The sequence below is a fragment of the Herpailurus yagouaroundi genome, unplaced genomic scaffold (assembly GCF_014898765.1).
Source record: "Herpailurus yagouaroundi ecotype Mexico unplaced genomic scaffold, PumYag 77, whole genome shotgun sequence".
NCBI lineage: Eukaryota > Metazoa > Chordata > Mammalia > Carnivora > Felidae > Herpailurus > Herpailurus yagouaroundi.
The window spans coordinates 1,175,201-1,189,790 of record NW_024412388.1 but is presented as its reverse complement, the minus strand read 5'-3'; the positions used below and the strand labels follow the sequence as shown (position 1 = coordinate 1,189,790).

Sequence of the window (14,590 nt, the reverse complement as noted above, 5' to 3'; positions counted from 1 at the left end):
GATAATCCATTTAGGGGCGCCTGAGTGGCTCAGTCAGTTGAGCGTCCGACTTCAGCTCAGGTCACGATCTCACGGTTTGTGGGTTCAAGCCCCGCGTCGGGCTCTGTGCTGACTGCTTGGAGCCTGGAGCCCGCTTCGGATCCTGTGTCTCCCTCTCTCTCTGCCCCTAACCCACTCGCATTCTGTCTCTGTCTCTCTCAAAAATAAATAAACATTAGAACGATAATCCATTTAGAGTTAATCTTTTTGTGTGGTGTGAGGCAGGGGTCCAACTACATTCTTTTGTATGTGGACATTTAGTTGTCCCATCACTATTCGTTGAAAGACTGCTCTTTCCTGGCCGTGAATGATCTAGACAGTCCATTTACTAAAATTTTGTTTAGAGTTTTTGCATATCTTTTCATGAAGGATCGTGGTCTTGAATTTTTTTTATTTTCCTTGTTAAGGTTTGTTTTTAAGTAATCTCTACACTCAACATGAGACTTGAACTTACACCCCTGAGATCGAGAGTCACATGCTCCCCTGACTGAGCCCGCCAGGTGCCCTGAATTTTTTTTTATTTTAATATCTTTGTCTGGTTTTTGTATCAGGGTAATGCTGACCTTGTAGAATGAGTCTGGGAAAATTACTTCCTCTTCAATTTTCTGGAAGAGTCTTGTTGAATAATTTCATTTCTTTCTTAAATGTTTGGTAGAATTCAATATGAAGGCCATTGAGGTCTGGAGTTTCTTTGTGGGAAGACTTTTAATTACTAATTCAGTGTCTTTAATAGATATATGGTTATTGGATTTATCTGTTTCTTCTTTTTATTTTTTTAAGTGTATCTATTTTGAGAGAGCACATGACAGTGGGGCAGGGACAGAGAGAGATGGGGAGAGAGAGTCCCAAACAGGCTTTACACCGTCAACCCAGAGCCCCAACTGGGGCTTGATCCCGTGAACCATGAGATCATGACCTAACCTGAAATCAAGAATCAGACGCCCAACCGACTAAGCCACCCAGGTGCCCCGAAGTTCCATGTTTCGTCTTTAACAAACTTGGGTGTTTTGCGTCTTTGAAGGAATATTTGTTCATCTAAGGTGTCAGATTTATTGTCATAAGCTTGTTCCTAGTATTTCCTCATTCTCCACTTAATGCCTTGATATCACCTCTTTTGTTCCTACTGTGGGTTATTGGTGTCTTCTTCCTGTTTTGCCTGACTAGTTGGCTACAGATTATCAGTGTCATTGATAAACCATCAACTTCTGATTTCATTGATTTCTCTACTGTTGTCTGTTTTCTGTTTCATTAATTCCTATTATGATCTTAGTATTTCCTTTCTTCTGCTTACTTTGGGTTTAATTCACTCTCTTTTGCTAGTTTTTAAGATGGAAACCAAGGTCATTTATTTCAAACCTTTCTTTGCTAATATGAGAGTTTGCTATACCTTCCCCCCTTAGTACTGCTTTAGCTGCATCCCAAGAATTTTGACATGTTGTGTATTCATTTTCATTCAGTTCAGAATGCTTTCTTATTTCCTTTGGTTTTCCCTTTGCCACATGAGTTATTTAGAAGTGTGTTGTTTGGGGCGCCTGGGTGGCGCAGTCGGTTAAGCGTCCGACTTCAGCCAGGTCACGATCTCGTGGTCCGTGAGTTCGAGCCCCGCGTCAGGCTCTGGGCTGATGGCTCGGAGCCTGGAGCCTGTTTCCGATTCTGTGTCTCCCTCTCTCTCTGCCCCTCCCCCGTTCATGCTCGGTCTCTCTCTGTCCCAAAAATAAATAAAAAACGTTGAAAAAAAAAATTTTTTTAAAAGAAGTGTGTTGTTTCATTTCCAAATATTTGGAGATTTTTCAGATCTTTCTGTAATTGACTTCTGACTTAATTCCATGTGGTTAGAGTCACACTTTCTTTATCTTGAATCCCTTTAAATGTATCGAGACTTTTTTCATAGAATTTGTTCTTTTTTGGTAAATGTTGCGTGTACACTTTGAGAAGAGCATGATTTCTGCTCTTGTTGGGTAGAATAAATATCAATCTGTAAATAAATATCTATAAATATCTTCTATAAATACCAGTCAAGTGGATTTTACTGTTACTGCCCTTCAGATTTACCGTATCTTTGCTGATTTTCTGTCCACTTGTTCTGTCAATTACTGACTGTGGTATATTGAAATCTGTGATTATAATTGGGAATTGTCTATTTCTGATTTCATTTCTATCATTTTTTGCTACATGTATTTTGGAGCTCTGTTATTAGGTGCATAAACATTTAGGATTTTTATGGCATTTAATTACTTGATCCCTTATCACTGCAAAATTACCTTTTTGTCTTTTTAATGTTTATTGATTTTTGAGAGAGACAGAGACAGAGCATGAGTGGGGGAGGGGCAGAGAGAGGAAGAAACAGAATCCGAAGCAGGCTCCAGGCCCTGAGCTGTCAGCACAGGGCCCGACACGGGGCTCAAACCCGCTAATAGTGAGATCATGACCTGAGCCGAAGTCGGACACTTAACTAACTGAGCCACCCAGGCGCCCCCAAAATTACCTGTTTCATCCCTAGCATAGTTATTGTGCTGGCATCTACTTCCTATGAAGTAGGAATATGACTATGAATATAGTGGCCCCAGCTTTCTCTTAACTAATATCAGCATGAGTATCTTTATCCAGCCTTTTACTTTTCACCTACTTAAGTCTTTAAAGTGTGCTTTCTGTAGGCAACATATATCTGGGTCTTGCTTTTTAGTTCGTTCTAACCACATCTATCTTCTAATTGAAATTTTTACTCCATTCACATTTAATGTATTTATTTATATACCAGTTTCAAACTTACCATTTTACTGTTTTCTATTTGCCCTGGCTGGTTTTTTCCCTCTTTAGACTCTATTCCTACCTTTTGTGGGTTGAGTATTGCTTCTGATTCCATCCTATCTCCTCTGTTGGCTTATCAATTCTTACTCCTTGTTTTTTCGTTCTAGGGGTTGCTTTAAGGACCACAATTTACATCTTTAACTTATCACAGCCTGCTTTGGAGAGATACCATCCTACTTCACATATAACATAAGAACTCTGCAATAGGATATACTTCTTTTTCTGAAATCCCAATGTTTATGCTATTGTTTTTATTATGTTTTACATTCATATGTTTAATACACTCCGTAACACATTGTTATTACTTTTGTTTAAACAGTCGTTTATCTTTCAAAGAATACGTAACAAATAAAAAAGGAAATCTCATCAATTTGCCCCTGTAGTTACCCTTTCTGGTCCTCCCCATTCCTTCTTATAGATACAGATTTCCACCTGGTACCATTTTCATCTGCCTGAAGGACTTAGCCTTTAACATTTGTTGTCCTATGTGCTTTCTGGCAATTAATTCTTTCCACTTTCATATGTCTGGAAACATCTTGATTTTGCTTTCATTTCTCATAGGTATTTTCACCAGGTATAGAATTCTGGTTTACCCTCCAGCAGGACAGTGGTGCTATTCCATTGACTTCTTGTCTATGCTGTTTCCAAAGAGAAGTCTGCTGTCGTCTGTATCTGTGTTTTCTGTGTACAAACTTGCTTTTTCCCGGGGCACCTGGGTGGCGCAGTCGGTTAGGCGTCCGACTTCAACCAGGTCACGATCTCGCAGTCCGTGAGTTCGAGCCCCGCGTCGGGCTCTGGGCTGATGGCTTGGAGCCTGTTTCCAATTCTGTGTCTCCCTCTCTCTCTGCCCCTCCCCCGTTCATGCCCTGTCTCTCTCTGTCCCAAAAATAAATAAAAAACATTGAAAAAAAAAATCAAACTTGCTTTTTCCCTGGCTGCTTTTAGATTTTCTTTTTTTTTTTAATTTAATTTATTTTTAAAAATTTACATCCAAATTGGTTAGCATATAGTGCGACAATAATTTCAGGAGTAGATTCCTTAGTGCCCCTTACCCATTTAGCCCATCACCCCTCCCACAACCCCTCCAGCAACCCTCTGTTTATTCTCCATATTGAAGAGGCTCTTATATTTTGTCCCCCTCCCTGTTTTTATATTCTTTTTGCTTCCCTTCCCTTATGTTCATCTGTGTCTTAAAGTACTCATAAGAGTGAAGTCATATGATATTTGTCTTTCTCTAATTTCTCTTAGCATAATACCCTCTAGTTGCATCCAGGTTGTTGCAAATGACAAGATTTCATTCTTTGTCATCGCTGAGTAGGATTCCATTGTATATACATACCACATCTTCTTTATCCATTCACCCAGCGGTGGACATTTGGGCTCTTTCCATACTTTGGCTATTGTCGATAGGGCTGCTATAAACATTGGGGTGCATGTGTCCCTTCGAAACGGCACGCCTGTATCCCTTGGATAAATGCCTAGTAGTGCAATTGCTGGGTCGTAGGGTAGTTCTATTTTTAATTATTTGAGGAACCTCCGTACTGTTTTCCAGAGTGGCTGCACCAGTTCGCACTCCCACCAACAGTAAGAGGGTTCCCGTTTCTCCACATCGTCGCCAACATCTGTTGTTGCCTGAGTTGTTAATGTTAGCCTTTCTGACAGGTGTGAGGTAGTGTAAGATTTTCTCTTTATCACTGGTTTGAGCAGTTTTATTTTTTATTTTTGTTAACATTTTTTAATGTTTATTTTTGAGAGAGAGACAGAGAAACAGAGTTGCAAGCAGGGGGAGGGGCAGAGGGAGAGGGAGACACAGAACCCAAAGCAGGCTCCAGGCTCCGAGCCGTCGGCACAGAGCCCGACGCGGGGCTCGAACTCACGTACTGCAGGATCATGACCTGAGCCCAAGTCGGACGCTTAACCAAGTGAGCCACCCAGGCGCCCTGAGCAGTTTTATTTTTGAAGTCACAGGGTGTAATTTTCTTCATGTTTCTTGTGCTTGGGTCTGTTGATTTTCTTGCATCTGTGGGTTTATAGTTTTCATCAAATTTTGGGATTTTTCAGCCTTTATTTCCTCAAATAATTTTCCATCACTGCTTTTTCTTCCCCTCTTTTAGAGGCTCCATTACCCATACATAAGGCCATTTGAAGTCGCCTCACTGTTCGTGGATTCTTTTTCCCCTTCCCTCTTTTTCTTTACCTTCCTTTTTTATTTATTTTTTCTTTTTTCCTTTTTCCTCTTGGTATTTCATTTTGGGCAGTTTCTGTAGCTATGTTTTCAAGTTCATGAATTTTTTTTTTTTTTTTTGCAATGTCTAATCGGCCATTGATCACATACAGTGTATTTTTTATCTAATAGTTTTTATTTCTAGAAGTTCAACTTTGTTCTTTTTATATCTTCAGTGTCTGTACTTATCTTTTGAATGCACGGAGTCCAGTTATAGTAATAACTTTGAAAAAGTGTCCTTTCCTGCTAATTCTAACATCTGGGTCAGTTCTGGGTTGGTTTCATTTGACGGTGTTCCCTCCTCATTATGGACCATACTTTTCGTCATTCTTCGCCTGGACGTCTTTGACTGGGTGCCAGACGTTGAAAACGTACCATTTGGAGGCTGGATATTTCTGTGTTCCCATAAGTACTCTTGGCCTTTTTTTCTGGGGTACAGTTGGCTTCCTTGGAGATCGTTCGATCCTTTCAGGTTTTGCCTTTATGAAGTGTTAGGTGTGGTGGAGAGCTCCAGCTGAGACCCGTCATCCCCACTGCGGAAGCAAGACCTTCTGAGAACCCTGCCCAGTGTGCCATGACTTCCGGGTCTCCCAGCCTGGCCAATGGGAATGAGCACCGCTCCTGTCCCATGTGAGCCCAGAGCCTCCCGCCCTGTCTTTTCCTGGGTCTTTTCCTGGCCTGGGGACATTTCCTTGCACTTGGCGCACCAACCTGTGCTCTGCTGTGCACCCAGAGGCCCCACACGCTTCTCTGTTCCTCTGCCTTCTGGACTCCAGGACTCCTGCTATGTGCCTGTCCTCCCCCCCTCCCCCTTCAGCCCTGTGTCCTCACTGAGGGGGTTCCTGGGGTTGCCAGTCCCTCTCCCTGTACCCGGTCCACCTTCTCTCAAGGCAGTGACCTGGGCAGTTATGGGGTCCACACCCTTTGTTTCCCGTCTCAGGGACCACTGTCCTTGGATCTTGAAAACCATCGTGTTATCATTATATTTTGTCTGCATTTTTGGTTGCTTCAGGTAGGAGCATAGATTGGTCCCGGGTGCCCCATCATGACAAGAGCGGAGGCCAATCAGACCATACTGGGATGTGATCCTCGACTCCGCCCTCCACTGCCCTCCTTCCAAGTCAAAGTACTTGCAGCATCTGTCCTGCTCTGTCCCCTCTTCCACGGGGGCTGAATGACGGGCGTCACAGACGCCGCTCAGAGTCCACGCGACCAGGCCCTGTGCCGAGTGCCCCAGGAGTGTCGACCAGGGGGGTGGAGCCATCCCCCAGGTCGAGGTGGGGGCTGGGCCACAAGCAGCAATGTCTCCCCGGAGGTGGAACCGCGGTGAAGACGAGCCTCCGGTGTGACTGCTCTCGGCCAGGGCAACCCCCCCCCCGCCCCTGAGCAGGTGAAACCCTGAGGCTGGCCAACAAGGAGAGCCCCCCAGCCCAGAGGCACAGCCAGGTGCCCTCAGGCCCGGGATCCCCAGTGAGGGGTGGCGGTGCCGGGCAGCGAAGACGGCTCAGGTGAGGGCCAGGGGGACAGAGGAGCCGGGACGGTGGGCAGGGAGCGTGAGCTGGATACGGCCGTGGCCTCTGCCAGCCCTGCCCGCGTGGGGGGTCTGCTGCAACAGTCCTCATGGTGCCCGGCCCAGGACCAGGGAGGGAGAGACCCGGGTTCTCCTGTCCCTCCCTGGCTCAGCCTGCTTCTCTGTCCTTCCCAAGGCGAGGATGGCCGGGTTTTGAAGATCTCGGCTGGCGTCAGGTACGTGCAGCTTCCGGCCTACTCAGAGGTCAGCTTTTTCAAAGTGGACAAGGACAACCCGGAGACACCCTTCCAGACCCCGTTGTGAGTATGGGCGACCCCGGACGCCCGTGTGGGGTGGGAGACAAGGAGGAATGGCCCAGAACTACTCGACCCGGGCCCGTCCGCACGTGGCTCCCACACCAAGGACTCTGAGGGCACTGGGGACACAGTAGTGACCACCAGACACGACATGCTCTGTCTAGTGGAGCAGGAGCGAGGACAGAGGGCCAGGGGGAGGTGGGCTGGGGCTGCGGCGTGGTTCCAGTGGTCCCGGACACACCGTCTCCCCCCCCCCCACCACCGTTCCCTGCTTCCCACCACGTTAGTCTCCGAGTGGTCACCTCGTCCCCTCCTCCCTGGAAGGACCCTTAAGCCACTGTGTCCCCCACAGCCAGGTGTCCCTCTCAGCTTGGCGTCCGGCAAAGCCCAGTCCCACCTGTCCCCTTTGCAGTGGCTTTGAGTGCATCGCCTATCCTCTGTGGAGCCCCAAGTCCGGGGCCTTGGAGCCCAGAGCTGCCCTGGAAAGTGCCAGAGGAGATCCACTGCTCCCCAGGGGAGACCGGGAGCCAGCAGCGGCATCAGACACATCTCGAGGCCAGAGGGACATCCCCGGTGGCCCTCCCGGTGAGTGGAGCTGACCAGCTGGTTGGCGGTAGCTTACGTGAGTGCTTCGGGGTGTGTGGGCTGATGGCGGGCGCCTCAGAACCTGGGCAGGAAGAAAATAAAGTTGACCCTTGAGAACTCAGGCACAGTGGCCCTGGAGGGGAGAGAACGTCCCAGGAAGACAGTGCCCAGACCCGAGCAGGCCGGTCGCCATTGCTGTGGGTTACAAGGCAGGCTGGGAGCTACCGCCCTGGGCACCAGACCCCTCAGGTGCACGTTCTTACTGTGTGAGCCCAGAGCCCGTGGTGGGGCTGGGGCACGGCAGTCCGGGGACCGCCATGGCGGCCGTCCTGCCCTCGCCACATGCACATCTGGTCACTGCCGGCTGTCTTGTTGGTGCACAAGAGCCTGGCGGTGCGGTGTGGCCCCTGGGCAGAGGGCCTCGGGCCCGTTTCTGCATCTGTCAGACCTTGGCGGTTTGCCTCGGCCACTGTCACCAGGAGGTCTGTGGCTGGATGGGAGCGCGCCCTCGTGACAACCCCCACCCGCCCGGGACAGGCGTCTGTAGACCTAACGGTCGCCAGCGTTTGCCTGGTTTTCCGGCTGGTTCCGCCTCTGCCCGGAGCACACAGCAACTCCACATGCACCTGGCCCCACGGCTCCTGGTGCCTGACAGCTGCTGCCGTGGATGCCTGGCCCGGCTTCTCCATGGAGTTCTCTGGAACCACTGCCGGAAGCAGAGCACTGGAGCTCCGGAGGTAAATCAGAGTTTAATCTCTGCAGCTCACCGTGTCCGGGGACCCCGGGTCCCACACAAGCTGATGCAGCCCCACCGCTTACGTCCTAATGGGGGGAGCATGTGCGTTACCGGAGGCGTCCCAACGAGCGTGGCTGTGGGTCCCACCTGGTCCCCTAGCCACGGGAAGCAGTTGCATCAGGTCCTGTGGACCAGGGCACGGTCATCAGCGGGACTCCGGGGTCCCCACCGGGCAAGTTCACGCACATGTTAACCGCGGGGACCTTCACGTTCTCCTTAGCCCTTGAAGAGGGGCCGGTCCCCCATCAGGACCCCAGCCCTGGATGCCGCAGGGGGTGCTCCCAGGTCACAGCAGAACGGGGAGACTAGTGTTCTGCACCAGGGCCCGGGCCGGGCCCTCTGTGTGGGGGTGCCTCACACCCCAGCGGCCGGCGGGGGCCCCGAGGCTTGTGGGGGGAGGCCCGGGGGGCTGGCCACGACCCCGCGTCTGCTTCCCACTCGGTTTATAGAAGCAACTTTACACCAAAGGGCAGAATAGGTCTCATGTTTCTGCGTAAAAACACCCTCTGGGCGCCACACCTTCCACCGGCAGGGATTTCAGAGCCTGTGATGAGGTCTCCGTGGAAACCCGGCCGGGAAAGGGGGGCCCACGTCCGCGCCCGGGGGGTTTGGTGTGGGCGGCCCGGGCACACAGCGGGTTTGGGGTGCTCACCGTTCGGGAGCGGGCCTCACCCTGTGCTCACGGGGCTGGTGTCCGGCTGCCGACACGCTCAGAGACGTTTCCAGTTTTGCTAGGACGCGGGCGTGGAGCCGTAGAGAATCACCTTTGGGGAGACCGAGGGGAACACGCCTTGGGTCCTATGAGAACCGCTCGAGCTCTGCAGCTGGACCCGAGGCCCCGGGTCCTTTGCCAGGTGCCCTGGGGGCTGACCCGGGAGGTGGCTGCTTCTCTGCCGCTTTTTGGCCGAGCCTCTCCACACCTGTCTCCTCTTCTGTAAAGCGATGGTGAGCGGCATCTGCTCCCAGGACCGCCAACCCCTTCGTGACCCCCTCCCGTCCCCTCACAGGGTGGGGCGCCAGGGACACGCACACCTGGGTCAGGAGGGGTCGCCCGAGCCTCTCTGCAGGACACTGCCACTGCGTCCTGCCCGCTCAGCTGCCCCGGAGCACCCCTCGCCCCACGGGGCCCAAGCCCTCGGACGAGCTGGCCCGGGGTGGCCCTGGGTCATGGACACACTGGCCGGCCGTCTGCAAACAGGAAATGAAGTCAGTGCAAATTTGCTGCCACAGGTAGGATAGGAGTCGGCCGTGAGAGAGAAAATCCCAGATAATCACAGCTTGACCAGGGGAGCTCCCTCTGTGGGGTCCAGGAGGCGGCAGCTGCGGGGCAGCCGGGTGGTACCTGAGACCCGCGTGGGAGTGGGGAAAACCGAAACGGCCGGGACACGGAGCTGCTTGAGCGGGAAAGAAGGAAGTCTTTGTTGTTGTTTTAACCAAAGCGGCTCATTCTGTGACTCTCTGGGGACAGACAGCCTCCACTTATTCTGAGCGTTATTCCGAAAGAAAGCAAAATTGTGTCGTCGTGTGGCAGCCCCCACGCATACAGGGAACACGGAGCGAACCTCCGTGTTCTCAGAGCAGCCCCGCCTCCGGGTCCCTGCTCCTGAGCTCAATCTCGAGCCCCCTTCCGACAGCACAGCGGCGGCTTCAACTCCATTGAGGTTCGCTTCTCGTGTGGATGTTCAGAGGCTGGGGTGCCGTCCCCCATGGTCACCGGGGCCCCTGTTTCTGTTTCCTGTGCCGCTGCTCTGTCGCCCTTCCTGCGTCATCTCGTGGCCCTAGAAGGTTGCACAGGCGCCAGTCGTCGTGCCCCCTGTTCCCGGCAGCTGGGAGGGGGAAGCATGAGGAGCCAGGGCCCTCCCTTTTAAGCCGCGTCCCTTCTAAGAACGTGCCGTTGCTTCCACGTCGTCGGCCAGAACTTGGTGACGTGACCGCACCAGGCCTCGAGGAGACGAGGAACGCAATGTGCCGGCCAAGACCGGGCTCTGTGGCCGGAGAACCAGGGGAGGATGGCCGTTTCCGTCAACCGGCACCTTTGCCTGACAGTCTGGACGCCGCGTGAGCAAACCCACCGGCAGCCAAGGCCTCCGCCGCCTCCGGGGGCTGACGGGGAAGCGGGAGGCGGGTGCCCTCCCTCTGCAGCCCTTTGCAGGAAGGGTGTCCTACGCGCGCCGCGCCCCCGTAGCCCTCGCCCTCACGCCCCGGCCCCACCACGGGACTGAGAGGCAGTGACGAACGGGCTTCGTAAAACCGGGGCTGGAGGCGAAGACGCTCCTTCTGTGAGACCGGCAGGAAGTGAGGGAGACGGGGCCCCACGGCGGCGGGAGCTGACGAGGCACCAGGGCGCGGCGGCCCCGTGGCGGGCTCAGCTGGCACCTTCCGGCGCGGCCTCGCGCACGCCCCCCGGGGACCGGCTTCTCGGCTTCCTCCTCACCCCTGCAACGGGCGGTTCAGGACATAAACCCTCCAAAAGCCTGCTTTCTAATCACACGAATAAGTGAAACGAGCAGAGAAAGTACTTCCCGGAGGCCTCGTGTCGCCACGCGGGGCTCAGGATCCTCTACTCCCTTTGATACGAACTATGTCAGCCGCCTCATGGTTTTTAACTTCCGAGCACTTTGCTTTCCGTTGAGAAGAAAAGACGATTTCGTAGGCGTGGACCGGCGCCAGGCTTCCCGCAGCCTTTGGTGACGTTGCAGCCCCCACGTGGTAGCAACAAAGCTGATAATGATGTTCGGTTCACAGAGATTTTTATATTTAGACGCTTAACCTTCTGTAGTTCCCGCCCTCGGCCTTAAGCGGGATGCCCTTTTGTGCTGATCGCGTCAGGGGGGCGTCCGCACGCCCCCTGGCAGTGTGAGCCCTCGGAGTCCTGCCGCAGGTGCCAACAGTGGCTGCAGGGACACCGGCAGGCGGGCCACTCGGCCCAGACAATCCCCGTAAATTGGATTTGGGAACCCGATAAAGCCCTAGCAGGGCGAGAACCTCACGTTGCGTGCGCGCGTGTGTGCGTGTGTGTGAGTGAAATGCACAAAACCCTCCCAGGAAATGTTTCCAACTGATCTGAGTGGTCCCTCTTTTCCATTCGTTGAACACATGGTTCCGAGCATTCATCAGATGCGGTCTGCGAAGAATCATCCCTAATTGTAAGATGATTTTAAAAATCAAGGTGCCCTTTGCTGCTAATGCAGTCTTGCCAATAAGCGACGCAATGTATAGCAGAGAACTTCTGGGAATTTCATTGCCTTGGGGGGGGGAGGGGGGAGGTAACGCATTTTAATATTAATTGTCTATGGTTAATTATGGCGGCGTAGCTACCATGAAAGATCCTTGCTTTTAAAGGGAAATCTGTGCCGTGAATTTCCTGTGGAGGAATCCTATGGGGGGGGGGGGGGTCGTCCCAGACAAGTACAGGAAAATCCTATGGTGCCTGCAGGCAATGCCGTGAGCAGGAGATACACTTGCTCATCAGGGGCTGCGTCCGTCTGAAACCCTGGGGGTGGGGGGGCCACGCGATCTGAGACCACAGCCCGCGGAGTGAGCCCCTCCCACAGCCTTGGCCACCCTCCCCAGCACCTCTCCACCTGCCGCTCATGGGTCCTGGGGCTGCGTGGGCACAGCCACAGGGCAGGAGCCCCAGGAGCACCCCCGGGACCCCTAACAGCAGATCTCCGGGGGGCCCCAGAGAGAAAGGAGGGAGGGAGGCTGGCCTGGGCTTGCGTCAGGTGCCGAGATCTCGCGTGGTGGCCAGCCTGCGCCCACATGGATGTGCCTGGGGTGGCGGCTGCGAACACGGCTCTAGAAGGCACGGATGTGCCTTCAGCAACCCAGAACCAGCTTGGATTTCTCTTCGCCCCTGACCACGGCCTCGGAGGCCTGTCCCCCCAAGGGGGTCTCCATGCTGACACTGGCAGTGAGGATGCCCTGCCCCAGGGCAGGGTGGGCCGGGGTGGGTGCCCTTCCCTGTGGCCTAGGGACAGGCCCCAGACCGCTTAGGGCCACCAGGCCGGCCAGGGACGGAGACTTCGTCTGTGTCTTCGTCTGCCTCAGGCTCAGCCTCTGACAGTTGAGCCACAGAGGGGAGGGGACGTGTCCCACCTCGCCAGCTGCCCCTGTGCAGCCTGCGCTGGGGCCCCTGCTGGGACCTGCTGGCAGGGGCTCCCAGTCTCCTGTGGTCAGAGCCCTGCTTGCCCGAAGCCTGGCCCTGGGGGCCCTCCTGGGGCGGTTTATGCCACTGTCTCTGTCCCCTGGGAGTGGGTGTCAGGCCCCTGCATGAGCTGGTGGGGGTGGGGGTCTCTCCTGGGACAGGGTGCAGCCCCTGGGATCCAGGACCCACTTCAGGCAGGGGATTCAAGGAGGGCGGGAGGCCAGGCCGGCACCCTGCTCTCTGACCTGTCCAGGGTCCCCTGGCCAAGTTTCTGGGGAGGGGTCTGCTGGAGTCTCTGCTCCTGGGCGGTGGTGGGCGTGGGGCAGGCCTGGCCCAGGCCCCATGGCAGGGCAGTGTGAGGACAGGGAGCCTCTGGGCACCCGGCACCACCCCGAGGAGCTGCCCATGGCCAGCCAGACATGCAGGTGTGGGAATTGGCCGAGGGTCAGCCTGGGACTGAGGGCCCGTGGGCCAGGCGTGTGCTGAGCGTGGGCCTGCGTGTGTAAGCACCATTGTGTGGCACCCTGTGCATCTGTGTGCACATCTCCCGTGTGGGGGGTGTGTGTAAGCGTGTGCCTGCACCCCTGGTCACGGCCGGCTCCTTAGTGCCCAGCCCCTCACAGCATGCTCTGCTGGTGGGCCGCAGGCCCCTCGAGGCCTTTCTGGAAGCCTCACGACCAGCTTCCTTCTCCTAGTAAAGGCTGCTGCCCGCGGCGCGTCTCCCCCGACGGCAGCTCCTAGAGACACAACAAACCTCCTTTCATCGCTCCCAGAAAGAACACGGGGCCGTGAGTTCTGTCTTGCTGGGATCAGCACAACCCCGGCCCAAGGCCAACTCCAGCCCTCGTGGGAGGCGAGCTTCGGGGTCCAGAGACCCCAGAGACCCCGGACTGGCCGGGAGCCCCAAGCCACTGTCCCGGCCTGTCCTGCCGCTGTCCGCACCTGCAGGCGGCCCTCTCCGTTGGAGAGCTGCCACGCTCCAGGCCCGCTTATGGGCCCCGAGGCCTCTGCCCAGGTCTGTCCCGAGAGCCCCCAGGACTGCCTTGTGTGTCGCCCAAGTAGACAGCCCCAGGCGCAGCCTCCCGGCCGATACCTGCGCAGGAACCAAGCTGGAGGTCAGCTGCGGTGTCCAGACCCCGCATCCCCAGGGTGGCTCCTCTGCTGCTTTCCCGCTGGATGAGCAGGAGACCCCTCAGGGGAGCCCTGTGTGGTGTCAGGCTGCCTGCCTAGCCCCGTAAGGCTGGTGTCCCCGTTGGTCACCTCGGGGGCAGCCTGGCCTCGCTCTGCCCAGCCAGGCATAAACAGCCTGGCTGCCGGAGGCTCCCGGAGTCGAGGATGAGGGGACATCAGAGACAGGCTCAGGAAGAACCCCAAATCAGTGCCTCCCCCCCGTCCTGCGGGTTTGACCACAGAATCCCGGCCCCTTTCGAGTCCTTTTTGCGATTCCAGCACAACTGAGCCCAGGAGCCAAGCCTGGAGGTAACGCATGCCCTCGGGGTCGCAGGAAGTGTCTTGGCATTTCTGTAAGGAGGAGGCTTTAACCACTTTGCAGAGCACACATACAGCCCCCTTCGGAAGGACGCATGTGTAGAAGAGGGACGGGGCAGTGAGTCTGAGCATCCAGAAAGGACATGGGCCAACGGGGACCGTGGCTTTGTATCAAATCCATTTTCTACGCTTCAGTAAAGGGAGGGAAGGCGGGCACCAGGTTCCTCGTCAGGAACGGTGCTGTGGCCCCAGACACCGGCCCTGCCGAGCTCAGCCCGAGGGACCAGGGTCCTGGTCCACCGCAGCCACCACAGGGCATGGGGCTTCTAAACACCTGCCCGGCCAGGCCGGCCATGAGCTGCCTGCAGGCCTGGCTCTCACACGGGCTCCTTGGGAAACTCATGGATTCGAAAACCTCTGGATAGAAACCTGAACCAAACCCTGCCCGCAGGCGGGGCCTCCATCCTGCAGCCCAGATGGGGCCTGAGACACCCCACACGGGGATGCCTGTTTCTGGGCTGGTCCCCAGGGCGCCTCCATGCTGGGTGCAGACCATGCGGACACATCCAGTCGAGGTGGAGCAGAAGCACCTGGAAGGTCCTGCCCCGTGGTCACGTCGGGCCAGCCCTCGCCTCGGGCCCGGGCGCCCACTGGACAAACTGAGTGGTGGGCGAGG

The 14,590-nt window shown here is 54.9% G+C and overlaps 1 protein-coding gene across 1 annotated transcript in view; it reads left to right on the top strand.

The window, feature by feature from the left end:
* Nucleotides 1-14,590, top strand: part of MORN1 (MORN repeat containing 1) — a 52,036-nt gene that overhangs the window by 19,929 nt on the left and 17,517 nt on the right. Inside the window, 2 exon segments of the mRNA XM_040458854.1 lie at nt 6,778-6,901; nt 7,311-7,483. Coding sequence (XP_040314788.1) covers nt 6,778-6,901; nt 7,311-7,483 — 297 coding nt within the window.